Source organism: Porites lutea, chromosome 9, assembly GCF_958299795.1.
Source record: "Porites lutea chromosome 9, jaPorLute2.1, whole genome shotgun sequence".
Classification (NCBI taxonomy): Eukaryota; Metazoa; Cnidaria; class Anthozoa; order Scleractinia; family Poritidae; genus Porites; species Porites lutea.
The window spans coordinates 9,093,632-9,108,990 of NC_133209.1; the positions used below are offsets into that span (position 1 = coordinate 9,093,632).

At 38.5% G+C, this 15,359-nt stretch overlaps 1 protein-coding gene across 1 annotated transcript; it reads left to right on the forward strand.

The window, feature by feature from the left end:
• The first annotated feature begins 1,306 nt into the window (after positions 1-1,306).
• Positions 1,307-14,883, forward strand: LOC140948530 (protein phosphatase 1H-like). Its single transcript, XM_073397780.1, has 11 exons — positions 1,307-1,628; positions 3,282-3,408; positions 4,038-4,280; positions 6,782-6,894; positions 8,413-8,497; positions 9,223-9,341; positions 10,358-10,424; positions 11,347-11,454; positions 12,013-12,108; positions 12,220-12,275; positions 12,835-14,883. Exons 1-11 carry the CDS (start codon positions 1,378-1,380, stop codon positions 13,049-13,051), a joined length of 1,482 nt encoding a protein of 493 aa, XP_073253881.1. The 5' UTR covers positions 1,307-1,377; the 3' UTR covers positions 13,052-14,883.
• The last annotated feature ends 476 nt before the right edge of the window (positions 14,884-15,359 follow it).

The window sequence follows — 15,359 nt, forward strand, 5'->3', positions numbered from 1 at the left end:
TGATTTTAGTACCGTGATCAAGTCATGTCTTCTCTCTAAAGTCATCATAAGCCAATCACGACTCACGATTTAATAGCGCTAAACTTTCTCAAAACTCAGTTCAGTCAAACAACAAACAGCAGCACTTCAAAACACGAGTTTTTGCACTCATTACATGATAACTTATGAAAGCTGTTTTACAGGAAAAGTCAACACATATTCATGCGAACGTACAATGAAAGAATACGTTCATTGTTTTTTTACTACAGAAGTAGAAATTGATTGAACATCAGACTGTACGCAGCTGTATTTTGTTGAGTCGATCCGTAAGAATTTCGTGCTTACAGAGGAAACTGGCAGCTATTGTAATGGAGGACTTCATTCACTTTTTACAAGCCGCAGTGGTTTAAGATCTTTTTCCTGGACTTTATTATGATCAAGAAATGCTGCGGTAACGACGTGGCTGCATTTGCGAAGTTGTCGCATGTAACTTTATATGCACGTACAGCGACCGATGGAAATATGTCAGTGGTGGAGAAAGGTTTCTTTGCCGTAGCCACATATTGGCGTTAATATTTGTCGATTTGTGAAGTCAGGTGGTGTGAGGTAGGTCATGGCATCGATATCATCGAATAATTTGTGCAAATGTTGGAAAAACTAGCCGGAAACTCTGACATCTTTCATCATCGTTGGCAGCTTGTTTACAACCTCCAGCGGCCGATTTTGTACCATATCTTGATCAGAGATCTCTTTTTGAAACAATTTCTTTGATTAAGGAATTTAATTTTGAAATAAAATAAATCAAGAATGCTAAAACTATCCGTTTTGTTGCTGGTTGGCACATTGTTAAGTTTTCCTAGAGACTTTGTACACCAGAAATTCACACAGTTGTTGTCTTTCTCTGCGGTTTGGCATCGTCGTGAAATGTAAACTGTTTTCCAGCTTTGTACTTTATAACTTCTAAAGCTATGGCAGTAGCGAATTGTGACGCTCAGTAATAAAATGTGAAAACCAACGCTTTTAATATTAAGAAGGGATGGGTAAGTAACTTGTTCTGTTTTTTAGCCTTTCTAAAATCGTTTGCAGATCAATAGCCGGTTTTTTTTATGGCTCGTGGTCCGGATGCCTTTTTCTATGGGTTTACCGGTATAATAAACCATAGGTTTTTGACCAATCAGATCACGCGTACTATCTCAGTTATTTTATAAATTAGTTGACTTAGTTATTCCCATTTACCTCTCCCCTGCCCCAACCCCGCCCAACCCCCACCCCTTTGTCACGTCCACGGTCGCTTTCGCGAGAACGAGGCGATTTGTCCAGCGGTTACCTGTTTAAATTAATGGCAACTTGTTTAATTATTTTTCCTTGCGGAAGAAGTTAGGGATCTTTTAGAAAAATATGAGCTTTAATGGCCTCAAACGAATGCTAAACATCAATCCGGCGAATGCATTTGCTTACTTTGCCTCTGTCAATTCAGACAGGCGGCTGGGTTTCCGAGTTTACGATGATATGTTAGAAGAAAAATACACGTACCGACGGCCCGAGTTTCTTCAATTGAACGAGGAATCTGAACAAGCTGCATCGGATCACGAGTCAAGACCGATTATTATTCCACACAGGGAACTACCTTTTAACGCTGGATACGCCGAGTAAGTAGAATATATCTTTTGTGGAAAGCTCTATCTCTGTCTCTTGCTATCTCGCTAGTTTGTTGTAATCAACCGTACGTAACTTGGCTTATCTGATCATCACACGTAATGATCAGTTTTGAAAGGTTTTCTATTGATCCTTGAAAATTAAAAAGGAATTTGTTTCAGACGTCAGCTCGTTTCCTGTTAGGCAGACTTCCAGTTTCAGTCTTTCAATATCTCAGCGTAATTCATGGATATTAAATTTGTTTCCCACCCAACCTATAAACACGTCGTGAAGGGGAAAATTTTTGTCGATCGCGGATCCTAGCTGATCCTGGCTCTCTGAATAATGAATGCCTTAATATTGTTTTTTTGCGACCCTTAGATAGCAACGTTTAACATGACTTGGAACATCAGTACAATGAACTAATTCATGTATATAGCTGACCGGAAGTACGTTCAAAAAGGCTTTGAACATGACGTTATTCATATGCAGCTATGAGTTTATTGCTTAAATATACAGCTAGACTGACTTATGTTTTCAGGGTTTCACGGTAAAACGCAAAAGTGTTCAAATTCAGCGAAGTTCTTTGTATTTAGTCAGTTTTGTAAATTTTGGGACCATTGCCTTCAATAAATGATAGGTCACCATTTCTTTTACTGTTTGAGGATGGTATTTTGTCGCTTTTTAGTGGTCACATTTTTATATAATTGGTGACAAACTGTGAGCATAACTTAATACCTGTGACCTCTCAAAAAGAGCTGTGACTATTCTAATAGGTTACGGCCCCCCCCAAAAATGGCCGATTTTGCGGGATTTTGCATTGATTTGATGAGTGTGTGAGTGTGTGTAATGTTTTTTTAGAAAGGTAATCATATGTTATTTTAACAACAAAGCACTCGTGAAGTGATGGCAAAGCTTGTAACATCATGACTAGTAATCATTGATTACTCGTGAAACCTGAACTTCTGTGAAGTTATTACATACATACATACATACATACAAACATACTTTATTGTTACCTCCCTAAAAAGGCTTTTTTCAGGAACAATGATTATATTAAATTATTTATAATAACTAATGGCATTTAAACATCCCCAATAGCCAAGATAAGTTTCAAATATGTTGTATCAACAGGTATTTGATAAGATTTCTTGCGAATTTCATGGGATTTTGCATGTTTTTGTGAATTTCGTGGGATTTTGTGGACTTACCTGAATTTCACGGTTGCGGGATGGCGCTAAAATATCAGTAACCTTGACTAGAGGTATTCTGAGCTTCTATACTAAAGGAATTAAAATTAAGAATGTGGGGCCTTGAAAACAAACTTGTGAAAATTTCTTTTTATTTGCCCTGTAGTAGTCCAGCAGCAAATAAAAGGGATTTTTATCGCTAGGGTTACACAAGTGTACCTCTCGGCTATTAAGTAAAAACATGTCATTGGAACTACAGTAGTTATAAGAAATTCTAACCAGAATGGTAGAAGGGGAGCTGTGATTTGACATGCTATAACCACTAAAAAAGTAAATACTTGTTGTTACTGTTTTTTTTTTTTTCATTAAGAAGTTCCTGAATGCCATTCCTAGATCTACCACCACTGTTTAATATATCTATTAGAATGATTATTTCTAATTTTTATCAGTTTTGATTTTGAACGTTTTGTTTTATAGAACCATAAATGCGGGAAAAACACCAAACAAGAATGAAGACCAATCTGTGGCTGGAATGTTCTGTTTAAATGTCAGCAAATCATCTGGTGAAGCTGATGATGAAGGAAGTCCTACTCGTGTTAGTCAGGTACAATTAATACAGGAATTAAAAGACTAGGATTAAAAGTTCCTCACCTCACGCAGTGTTTTCCTTATCAGGTGGTAACCGGTAAAATTTACCACCTGATTCTGAAGCAACACTTCTGACCTCCTGCAATGGCCTTAAGGTTTCTAACATGCGACAAGGAAATGAATGAATATATGGAAAAGTACTTAAGGATGGAAAAGTACTAAAGTTAACACATCTGTGAAAAAGCCTCTCACCCCCAGTGAGAGCCTCTTTTTTGTATTTCCATTATTTCCATGGCAGGATTAGCTCTGACTTTGTTGATAGAGTGCTTTACTGCAGAGTGGGAGGTCACGGGTTCGATTTTTGTTGCCGGAACAATACTCAGGGTCTAAAAATAACTGAGAAATGAAGGTACTTGCATTGCCTTGCCTATGACTAGACCTTCGCGTGGCTCAGATGACCACATAATGGCATTCCCGTCTCCAGTAGGAGACGTAAAAATAGTGTCCCCAGTTAGTACTGTGCTGCTAAACACACTGACATTCTCATTTACTATACATTCAAGTCCTTTTGAAGCAAATTCTTGATTTAAATAAAGTTGTTATAGTCAGTTGATTGATTTATTGCTTTTGCTTGATTGTTTTCAGACGAAGATACCCTATGCCTATTTTGGTGTATTTGATGGCCATGCAGGATGTGGGGCATCTCTGATGGCTGTTAACCAACTGCACTTTCACATCATGGAAAAGCTACAAGGAATCAAAGAACTATTAGCCTATGAGAGTGATGACAAACTTGCCATGGCTGAAGAGCTAGCAGATGCTGTTGTGTCATCAGTTACTATTGATAGTCTTGTTATTGGAGTTTTGGAAGAAGCTTTCTTTGAAATGGTAGGTCTGTGCCATGTGGGTTGTCTGTGACTCTTGGGTAACTATACGTGTGTTGTCTTATTAGTAGAAAATGTACATGTTCCAGTGAGTGCTGTAAACAGTCTCTCATTTTGTTTGACTTAATCTCTGTCACCTGTACAGTGTAGCAATGAGTGTTCAGATATTATTCCTCTACAACTGTAAGAGTTGCATTAAAATCACTATTGAACTTCCATTAAGCGGCCTCCCTCTTTTGAACGAGTAATCAAAGTCTTAAAATAAATAAAAAATGTAGAAAAGGACATTGTAAATTTAACCTCTATTAAGTGGTCACCCCCATCAAGTGGCCGTAGCCACATTCTGGCCATCGTGATGTCCCTTCATTTGGCCTAATTTTAAAAATTTGATAAAGAAGAATAGAGTTGGAAACAGAGGATGACAACTGTTTATAAATCAGTAATGTTGCTGCCTTCACCTGCTTGTTTCAAAATAGATAATTGATATTTCTGCGAGATCATACTTTGGCTGCGCAGAGATCATAATACAAAATTTCACTTTAAGGTGACTCGACCCAGTTTTTGGGGGGGGTACCATCCTACTTTGAAGTTCTCTGGTATCCCCACCTTTACTTTTATCGTAAGTATAACACATAGAATAGATAACATATAGATCAATCTACAATGCAACATAAAATTTTTAGCGATCGGAATAAATGTTACGTGGTTATAATGCCACGCCCCTTTGAGGTCTGAGTCGAAAATCTGCTGTTGCCGGCATTTTTTCGTGAAAATCTCTCGGTTACACATAGTGCACATTAGTGCCTTGCGCTGAACAGAGTTTCACCAAAATCGCAAAGACCCAATTCGAGAAATTCAGTGGTTTCCAAATTTAGGTCATAATTTATGCGAAAATGATAAGCAGACTTTACACGAATATATCTAATAAACTATGAGATTCATCCCTTTATTTTGGGCATCGTTATAACAGATGGGTCCTTGCAAGTCAGCAAAACGCTTTAGGGCCTTGTAAATGCGCGCAATTTCGAGCAAAGCAAACATATAGAAATGATAGTTTTCGCTATTTGTTGACGTTTGTCAGCGTTTAAGAGTCCTTCTCACGAAAAAACCTTTTTATTAAAAATTCGTAGTTTTTTTTCCTTCAAATGTTTTCAGGGCCACAATTGAGTAACTAACTACCCAGACTCTGAATTTTATGGTCATTGAAAAACTGTGACATTATCTTCTATAGGCCCAAACTTTAGTAAACATTGAAGATTTTGAGCGTTTTGGCTGAGTTTGTGCTTTGGGAGTTGTCTATTGTTTCTAGTCTGTCATTATACAGCATTCTTGTTCAGCACGCGTGCAATGACCACGCTTGGCTGACTTCCGAATGCTCACCGACTAATATGATAATTTAGTATGAGAAAATGGAAGGGATTCCCGTCACGAGTTGGTTTAATTATTGGCTTGCAATAAACTTATGAAAAAATGATATTTTTTTAATAGTATTAGTAGATTTAGTGTGTAGCACTTCTTGATTTTTTTGCAAAGGCACAAGAAGCATGAGAATTGATTTTAAAAAATTTTGAGTTAAACCTCTATATATCACGCGATGGCCTGTCCCACTGTACCGAAAATATCATATCTCGGTGAGCATTCATGTGTATGTGTAGCCGAGAGATTTTCACGAAAAAATGCCGGCAACAGCAGATTTTCGACTCAGACCTCAAAGGGGCGTGGCATTATAACCACGTGAAATTTACTCCGATCGCCAAAAATTTTATGTTATATTGTAGATTGATCTATATGTTATCCAAAATAAAGGATGAATCTCATAGTTTATTAGATATAATCGTATAAAGTTTGCTTATCATTTTCGTATAAATTATGACCTAAATTTGGAAACCACTGAATTTCTCGAATTGGGTGTTTGCGATTTTGGCGAAACTCTGTTCAGCGCAAGGCACTAATGCGTACTATGTGTAGCCGAGAGATTTTCACGAAAAAATGCCGGCAACAGCAGATTTTCGACTCAGACCTCAAAGGGGCGTGGCATTATAACCACGTGAAATTTACTCCGATCGCCAAAAATTTTATGTTATATTGTAGATTGATCTATATGTTATCCATTCTATGTGTTAGACTTACGATAAAAGTAAAAGTGGGGATACCAGAGAGCTTCAAAGTAGGATGGTACCCCCCCAAAAAAACTGAGTCGAGTCACCTTAAGTGTTGAAAGTCAAGATATTTCACAAGCGAGTGCAGCAAACAAGTGAAATATTAATTTTTTTCAACACAAAATACCAAACCATTTCACTGAAATAGTTGTTTGCTGTGAAAGGCGTGATTTATTATGTAGCCATAGCAACAGTGATATTTTACGTGTGAAGATAACATGTTATTTTCTCATGTGAAGATATCATGTTTTTCTGTCTGCAAAAGCTCAGCTGGTATTTCATTGGTGTTTATATAATTAAGACTAATAATCAATGGGCATTATTATTTTTTTCTGGTACAATGTAGGATGAACAGATAAGAAGAGAGAAAGTTACCTACAGGATTGATGGAGGCTGTGCAGCTCTGGTGGCATTGTTTTTAGGAAAGAGATTATATGTGGCTAATGCAGGGGACTGCAGGTGAGATAAGAATGAAGGGCATTAATTTTTATTGACTAGTTGATACTAACAAAGTTATGACCTAATATCTACTGGTAATAATCAAAGGTCAGTGAGTAAATTTCACTATAATCTGGGATCACAGACAAAACTTCAATTATAAATTATGCTGCACAATCCACCCACTCACTGATTATCCACCCATCCACTTATTCGCAAAATCAATAAAAGTCATGTGTAAACAACTCAATGAGCTTGATGTTCTAGTTCTGTATTAACATTGCACCTTCTGAAACTCTTAAATTTGACTACATTGTATAACTTTTTGACATAACTGTTACAAGAGGCTCATTTACTTTCCATAATTATCAGTGCTCGACACTAACTCTAGTCCACTAGCCCAGGACTAGTAAAACGTCATGCTGGGCTGGTAAAAATGTGCTCCAACTAGCCCCTAGACAGGTTAGTTTAACGAATAAATAAATATATCTTCTACAGCCATAAAACTTGAAGAGCTTTTTTTTTCTAAAACGCTTCATGCATGGTTAGTCAAAAACGCTTCATCCATAGTTAGTTAAATGTAAGTCAAAGTATTTTCTATCCATATCGTACATTTGACTCCAGTCGCAGCATGGATACCATATTCGAAATGGAATTACATCCTTGTTTCCACGTCACTCAATAAAATAGGGGCCTGGGCCTGGGTGGGTGAAAGCCATTGAGGGTCCATCATCTTGGAATTTTTTTTGTGCACATTCACCACAAGAATGAAAGAGCTTTTTCTTAAAAACACTACCTTCGAGAAAGCGCCCTTCAATGGCCAATGATGCTGACGCAGATTTTCATTGTGTTCTCAAAGCATTCCTCTTATCATAAATATTCTTTTTTTTTTTCCTTTACCTTTCCTTTTCCTTTTCATATTTTTTGTTTGTCATTTTTTTATATTTTAAGATTTACTGTAGGTCTGCCATTGATTTTTCCATGTGTAATTATGATAACATTTTGTTTTCACTATTTTACATTAGGGAGCCCATTCCTTATAATCCCGGTGGCTTCTCTTGGGCTTCCTAGCCATGAGAGTTTAAATAATTAGTTTTTCTTGCTTTAGTACAACTTATGGCAAAACAATAAACTGAAACTGAAACTGAAACCAAAGGATCACACACAACATGAAGAGAAAAAAGAGTGCAATAAGCGGTTAATAAGTTTTTAACGAAGTTGGAAGAAAAATCCTTTCATGCGACTCATATCGAGGAACTTGTGTGGACTCGAACAGTAGCGCTGATAGGTCAGCAAATCCGAATTCTCCTTTTGTCCCAGACACAGAAAATTTCTGTCTGGACTCTATTAAGAGTCATAAAAGTTCTGAACCCCTAGTACAGGCTGCAAACACTTTTAAGTTTTGAACAACCTCCATTTTTCTTGGATCAGTGCCGCGGGCTTGTCCTTGTGGGCTAGTAATTTATGCCTAGTGTCCAAAAACATTAGTGTCTCGAGAGCACTGATTATGCTTTCAATTTTTACTTTTTTCTCTTGTAGGGCAGTTGTAGCTCATAAGGGAAAAGTAATTCCTTTGTCCAGAGACTTCACTCCTGAAACAGAAAGACAAAGAGTTCAGCTTATTGTAAGAATCACGTTTATTGGTGTCTTTCAAAAAGTACATAATGCAGAAATGTGATTGATTTTTTTTTCACGCTTCTCACACTAGACAACGTTCGATTCATTCCTTTGCTAACCCCCATCTTTTATTTATTTCAGCTACCTGTCACGTGTACCTACCACGTGCACCTGCCGCTCTCCCCTTCCAAACGTGCATGCCACGTGCACTTGCTTTTCGCGCCCACCACATACGCCTCCTCCGCGAGCTAGTTACCATAAATGCAATGTAACCGGACTCAGAAAGTGGTGGCCTGCTGGCTGCAAAAGGATAGACCAAAGGGGGTCTGAATCTATCATTCTGTAATAGTTTGATGTACAAAACACTAACAGCTTGTTCTGTGATAACAAGATAGCTCGATTGGCTTTTTCAGGGCCAATATGTCCCGAGTCTGAGCACAAAGCTCGTTGCCATTAACAAAGATCTATGGGGAAACACGATTACCCCTGCTTTATCAGACAAAGATGAAAATTTGTCATGAGCTGTGTTATGTTGACATCGCAGTTGTCATAGCAACGAAATGACGTCGTTACCCGTTTTAGTTGGAGGATCGCTCAACAGAGCTTGTTCCTTCAACTCAATGTTTGTGAATTTGAGTAAAACGTGCATTTTGGTGGGATGAAGTTTAGATAACACGGATGTTCGAATCTCTCATTAGTCAACTTGGTGTTCTTTTTTATGTTCTTTTGTAGGCTTATCAGCGGCCACAGCTTCTAGGTAACGAGTTTGGTAGACTTGAGTTTCAACAGAGAGTAAGGAAAAAACACGTTGGACAGCCGCTTCTTTACAGGGACCGACATATGACAGGATGGTACGTTGCTTTCATTTACGCTCTTTTAAGAGAGTTAACTTCAGTTTAAGTATGTTAACAACAAAAACCAGTGAGAGCCTGGTTGTTCAAAGCTGTGTTAAAGTAATCCAGGGTTAGTACGAACTTTGAACTTAAATATAAAAGCTTAAAAAGCAAAATCAATCCTATCCTCTTCGTCTACAATTTGATGATTGGATATGCTAAAGAGAATAGCAAAAATTATCCGAGGAAATGCGTTTGAACAAAAGAAAAAGAAAGTCAGATTAAAATTTGACCCCGGGTTAGCGCTAATCAACCTTCGACAACTGGCCTAGTGTTTATCCGGCGTTCAGCGACAACTGAATGGTAGGGCGTCCACAGGAAACCCCCCTTACCATAGCAATCGTAGTAGTTGACTTGGTGATCCCTTGCAGTGATAAGCATTTACAATGTATGTTTTGCGGTGTACATGTGTAGCTGTCGGATTTTCCGTAGACTCGGTAACTATGACAACAACACCATGAAAATTGTCGCTTAGAAAACGATTTGCTTTTATAAAGAGCGCGACGAAATAAGTGGCCTCTGAGGTAAGCTGCCTCATTACTTTTGCGCGGCATGACGAGCATCACGCAATTTGGTCGTTTCTTTTTGCTCATTTTGAGGCATGCAACGGAAAGTGTCCAAGAGCATTGAAAAGTCAGTTGTAATAAATGTAACTAAAGAACATCCATGTTGTCGTCGTCGTCGTTGTTGTTGTTGTTATTGTTTCGTTTTGTTTTGTTTTTTGTTTTTAACGTGAATTTGGGCTAAGAAGAGTTTTTCGTTGCCATACATGTCTTCAGCTCGAAGATCAAATAGAAGCAGCCTGTGTTTAATTCTGGGATTAATTCTTCACGATGATTACTGATAATACTGCTACTCAATTTGCAGACATTGCGCGCTTTGCATTGCCATTTCTCTGTAGACTGGACATCATTGCTCTAGTAGGCTGGATATAAACTTCTAACTCGAGTAACAAGTAATTGTATTGTTGGCAGGGCTTTAAAGACAGTCATGGAAGAAGATGCTCGAAAGTTTCCTATGATTCATGGCGAAGGAAAGAAGGTAGTAACAATGACGTTTCTCGTACGTGTTTGAAAAATCATTTTGTAGAAGGAATGTTTAGTAGCTTTGCTCTCAGCCAGTTCTCTTTGGTAATATAAGGAGCAGAGAGGCAGACTAGGTCGACTGGTAACAAAATCTGCGCGATCGAGTTCGCCTTGGATTCCTTCATCTGACCGCTTTTTTTCGTTCTCTGTCCCAGTTCGCGCTTTTTGTTTTAGATTCGAGGTTGCCTGTGGAAAAAGGCTTGGGAACAACCTGTTTTGAGAATGGAAAGCTACAAGTGGTAAAAGACAGACAGGCCTCCCGAAAGTTGTGCTTTCTAGATTTGCTTGTAAACGTTGCTAGCAGTTTAACAAAAAACTTTCCAAAAAAGTATTGATTTGTCGTTGTGCCTATTCAGTTTTGTTTGTAAACGTTGCCAGTGGTTCAACACTAATAAAGCATTACAGCTTTTGAGAACTTTTTGTGGTAGCGTGTTTTTGTAATTATCTGTGATAGTATGCATCATACATATTGGCTGTTGACTTTTTTCATAAGAAAATTGGTTTGTCCACGGTATGAAAATTGGTAATTAAAGCTAATGATTGGTTGAGTTCGCTCGTAGTTTCCCTCGCAGCCGTTCGTGCTGGAGTCACGCAATGCTCCCCGACGCTGGGGGCGGGGAGCATTGCGTGACTCCGGCCCGAGCGGCTGGGGACTTAGACTAGTTTTATCGGGAATCGAGGGGACTGTAAGCAAAGTGTAAGTTACAATCAGTGCGGAACTGTTCATTGCTTAAAGTTTGGTTAGCTAGGGGGAGCCTTGGGGGCTTTGTTTGATAATTCCCAAGTTAGGGCTTTTAAAATTTGCCTGAAAATCGTTTGAAAATTACTGCGAACTTTAAAAGCTCGTTGAAATTGATGTGATTTGTTTTGGCTGCTAGGCGCGTTTGTTGGACACTATTGGAACGACCCGTGGATTTGGAGACCATGATCTGAAAGTTGCTTTTTGCAGTCTTCCAATCAAACCATTCCTTACTCCACAACCGGAGGTGAGTCATCATTTAGTTATTACTTCCAATTCGGTTAAAACTATAAACTACTTTCGCGCGGTTTCCTCACCGTCGAGCAGATCCAGTCGAGTGAGAGAGTTCGCCTAAGGACTAGGCTAGACTAGTACAACTACGAGTACGAGATTTTCTCAGTACTAAGAAGTGCTCGCGCGTGAAGCAGCGTCATTTTGGCGGGAAAACGTGGTACCCGTCGTCATTCTACTACGAGTTTTCGCTCGAATGTTGTGGTGGCGAAAAAAAGATTAGATATCAAATGCTAGAAGTTTTATCATTTTGCGATTGGGAGAGCGCGTAAACCTCCTTCACTAAAGATAACAATGCTAACGTTTCTAGTGAAAAATGGTAAAGTGAAGCTTTCTGGAAAGTCTATATTTTGAGAAGACGCGAAAAAACTTCAAATCAAATCTCGTACTTGTAGTCATCTTCGTCCTCGAATCTAAAGGTCTCTATTTTCTTTTTTCTCAAATTACTATTTTTTATAAGCTTACGTGTTAATGTTTCCCGTAATGTGTTTGTGGTCTTCCTCATCTGCTTTAGGTTCGAAAATTTGACTTGTCGAGTAGTAAGCTCACCGAAGATGACGTCATCATAATGGCCTCTGATGGATTATGGGAGAGGTTATCTAGTGAAAAGGTTCGTCTGTCGATTTTCTGAGGACCATTGAAATGTTTCAATTTACTTTGTGAAAATAAAAGGACGTTGCTACAATGTACTTTTTATTTTTTTTTTCCTGATTCTTTTCAGGCTGCTGAATTAGTTATGGAGACATTTTCAAAGGTCCCTAAAGACGATAAAAGAAGGTGAGTTAAAACGAAAGTGGATAATAGCGTTCTTTTTCCCTCTGAGAAAGCCGTGGACATGTTTGTTACTGGGCGCAGTTCTTAGACCGAACACGTTAATATTAACTGGACATCTCGCCGGATTTGAGATCTCTAGACCCGTATTCGAGCTCTATACGTGTTGACAAGAAACTTTGCTTCAAATTTTTAGTTGTTTACCAACCGGTTTACAGTATTAAATATGGTAAAAAAAAAGCGAAAGCTTGAAACTGGAATGAAAGATGAACAGGGGCTTCTCTCTGAAACATTTCGACCAGGACTGAGGACAGGAGTACCTTTCCAGACGTTCCGTTGCTTTCGAACATTAGGAAAGTTTGTGTAAATATTGAAAACCGTCATTTCTTCATTTCTTCTTACCGTGTTGTATGACTAATACTTCTTGGTGCCCCATGCTACTGCGGTCTCCAAAGTTTGGTCTGAAAATAAGGGAGGGAGGGGGAGGGACCCCTCCCTTGGATCCGTCACTGCCGTCGCTTTGCGCCTAGACAAGATTTGAATCATTTTCCTCCTATCTCTATAGGTACGTCATGGCAGCCCAAGTCCTTGTCGGGGAAGCGCGCGGGACACTATCAGAGAAGGGCTGGAGACGAGTTAATGGCGAGTTGGCATCCTACGATGATATTTCTGTTTTTGTCATTCCCATTAGTGAATGCAGCAGTGAGATGGCGAAATTCACAGTGGAGTATAACTCACCACCTAGTGGCAGACAAACACATTCTATTGCCAATGAAGAGTAGAACATTCTTTTTGTTTAATTGGTGCGGAAGACTAATTGTAGCCTGTTTTTCGAAAATAGTACAACAAGTGAAAGGCGCCAGCGCCCGGGAAATTTCTTCTTGCAAATAGCTTCTCCTCTCGGGAGGTGATTGTGTGCGTGCTCGCATGTTTTGCCAGCGTTCTTTGCCCTTGAAAAAAATCAGTGACAAATTACTAGTGATTTGTTATTATTTTTGTTTTTCTCGGAGGTAGTCAAGTGAACGAAATTCCACCTCGTAAATAATCTCACCTCCTTGGAGGCGATTTCCCGCCCTCTTGCATGTTTTGGTCGTTTGCTCTATCGTCCCTGAGAGGGACTCGAGGTTCCTAAACAAATAACCACAGGCCTAGCCCGTTCAATAACTTTGAGCTCGCAATCGAGTTGTTAATTGTTTGTTCTTAAATTCAACATTATATCAGAAGGTGCGCACAGTCGTTTCTAGATCTTTCAGATTTTTTGCACAGAGAGTGTGCTTGCACACAGAATGTGCAAGATGTAGCAGAACGGTCATTCCTCTCTAAAAACAAACCAGTTTTATGCCCCATTCACACCACCTAAACATGTTTGATAAAACCAGGTTTAAAAATATGAAAAACAGACATAAATAACTAGGACTCAGGTTTTTACACTGGATTTAAATGAAATTCAACATGTTTTGTAATTTGCCCTAAATTGGCAATCGACTTAGTCAGTAAGCAGCTTTTATGAAGGGAATTTTTTCAAACCATGTTTAACTAAACTGCTTTTAAACTCGTTTAAGCTTTGGTGTGAATGGGGCTTTTAGCCATGAAAAACGTTTGGTCCGGTTTTGAATGTGCACGTATGCCATTCAGAATCTGTACGAGCGGTCGTATTTTGTCATCTTGAGTTTCGCTCCCACAGTCGGTCGTGACTACACGTACTTCAGTCTTCACGTTTTAGTTTGAGTGCACGAAATGGTGGACCATTCAATACAGACTCCTATAGTGGCACAATTTAATTTTCAGCATTTTGCCAAAAAAAAAAAATGCGATTTGTTATGTACTTTAGATACTCAAGAATGACAGGGGTTGTAATTTAAATCTTTCGCAATATTCGAGGTGCCTTAAGTATGTTTTCGTTACAAAGTTTTTGTAGATGGGGTGATACCTGAGCCCCTAACTTTAGTTCGAAACAATGTGAAGGTTTGGAAGGCCTAAAGAATTCGGCCCAGGACACTCGCAAAAGCATGAACGCTAATCTCACAAACATTCGTGCTCAGTTTTCACAACTGTTGAACACCATACTTAAAACAACAACAATTAGAAGACAGACAAACACAGCACCATTACCCAAAGACTAACATAACTTAACTTTGTGAGATTAATTGTTCCATAATACATGAGTATAAATTTTAGATGTAGTAATGTGGAGATTGTACTTAGAACACCCAAGGTGAATAATTAGAATGGGACAATGTTGACCTTGTACAACATTTATTTGCTGCTTAATAAGACCTTTTAAGCTTGTATGTTTCGTATTTTCAATTCAGACCGCGTGATGTTCTCCAGGGAGTTTACCTTTTGTCTTCATAAAGTTTCATACAGATGCTCGTGGTTGCACGTGTATCAAACGAATGTGAAACAAATAGTTCCCTTGGGTACCTTCACGTGGTCTGAAGAGGGGATTCAAAACATGCAAGCTAAAAAGGTATATTCCGTACATTATTGATAAAAAATTTAATTTATGAACATTATTCAGATGGGGAAATCATAGCATTTTGTAAACATTGCTGCGTTCATTAAATATGATAAGTGAAGGTGGTTAAGCAAAATACACTACGCTTTAGTAAAATCTGTTGGTCTGTTTAATATATTTTGATTTTATCAACATAGTTGGTGAGGTATATTGCCCATGGCATAAAGATTCAAAAGCTGACGTTTCGATCTGTGGTTCCAAGTGTTTGTTTTACCTCAATTACCGCCATTTCTGAGTCCCAAAAACTCTTATTTTTCAAACGAGGCAAAGTGCTAAAACTTGCTGGTGAAAATGAGTTTATTTGCTTGCTGATATAAAAAAAAATCACTTACATATCGATAGGTTCACGCTTAGCTTCCCATTGAAACAGAGTCTTGGGGCAAGTCAGATTTAACGGTTTTTAATTTCTTGTTTCATAATTGACAATAAATTGACTACACAGAATCAAATTGAAAGCAGGGCTGTGAAGTCGGCGTCTCGATAACCTCGCGCTGTCTGTTACAAGTTGCTAAAAAAACTGGGCAAAATTTATCTTTCAAAACAGTCTTGTAGTACAATAGAGAGCTTCAGAT

Bases quoted from the DNA above. Each gene is read 5' to 3' on its own strand.
- LOC140948530 (XM_073397780.1), top strand. From the start codon at position 1,378: ATGAGCTTTAATGGCCTCAAACGAATGCTAAACATCAATCCGGCGAAT. The intron at 4,281-6,781 runs GTAGGTCTGTGC...GGTACAATGTAG, and splicing joins AAGAAGCTTTCTTTGAAATG to GATGAACAGATAAGAAGAGA. The intron at 12,276-12,834 runs GTGAGTTAAAAC...CTATCTCTATAG, and splicing joins CCTAAAGACGATAAAAGAAG to GTACGTCATGGCAGCCCAAG.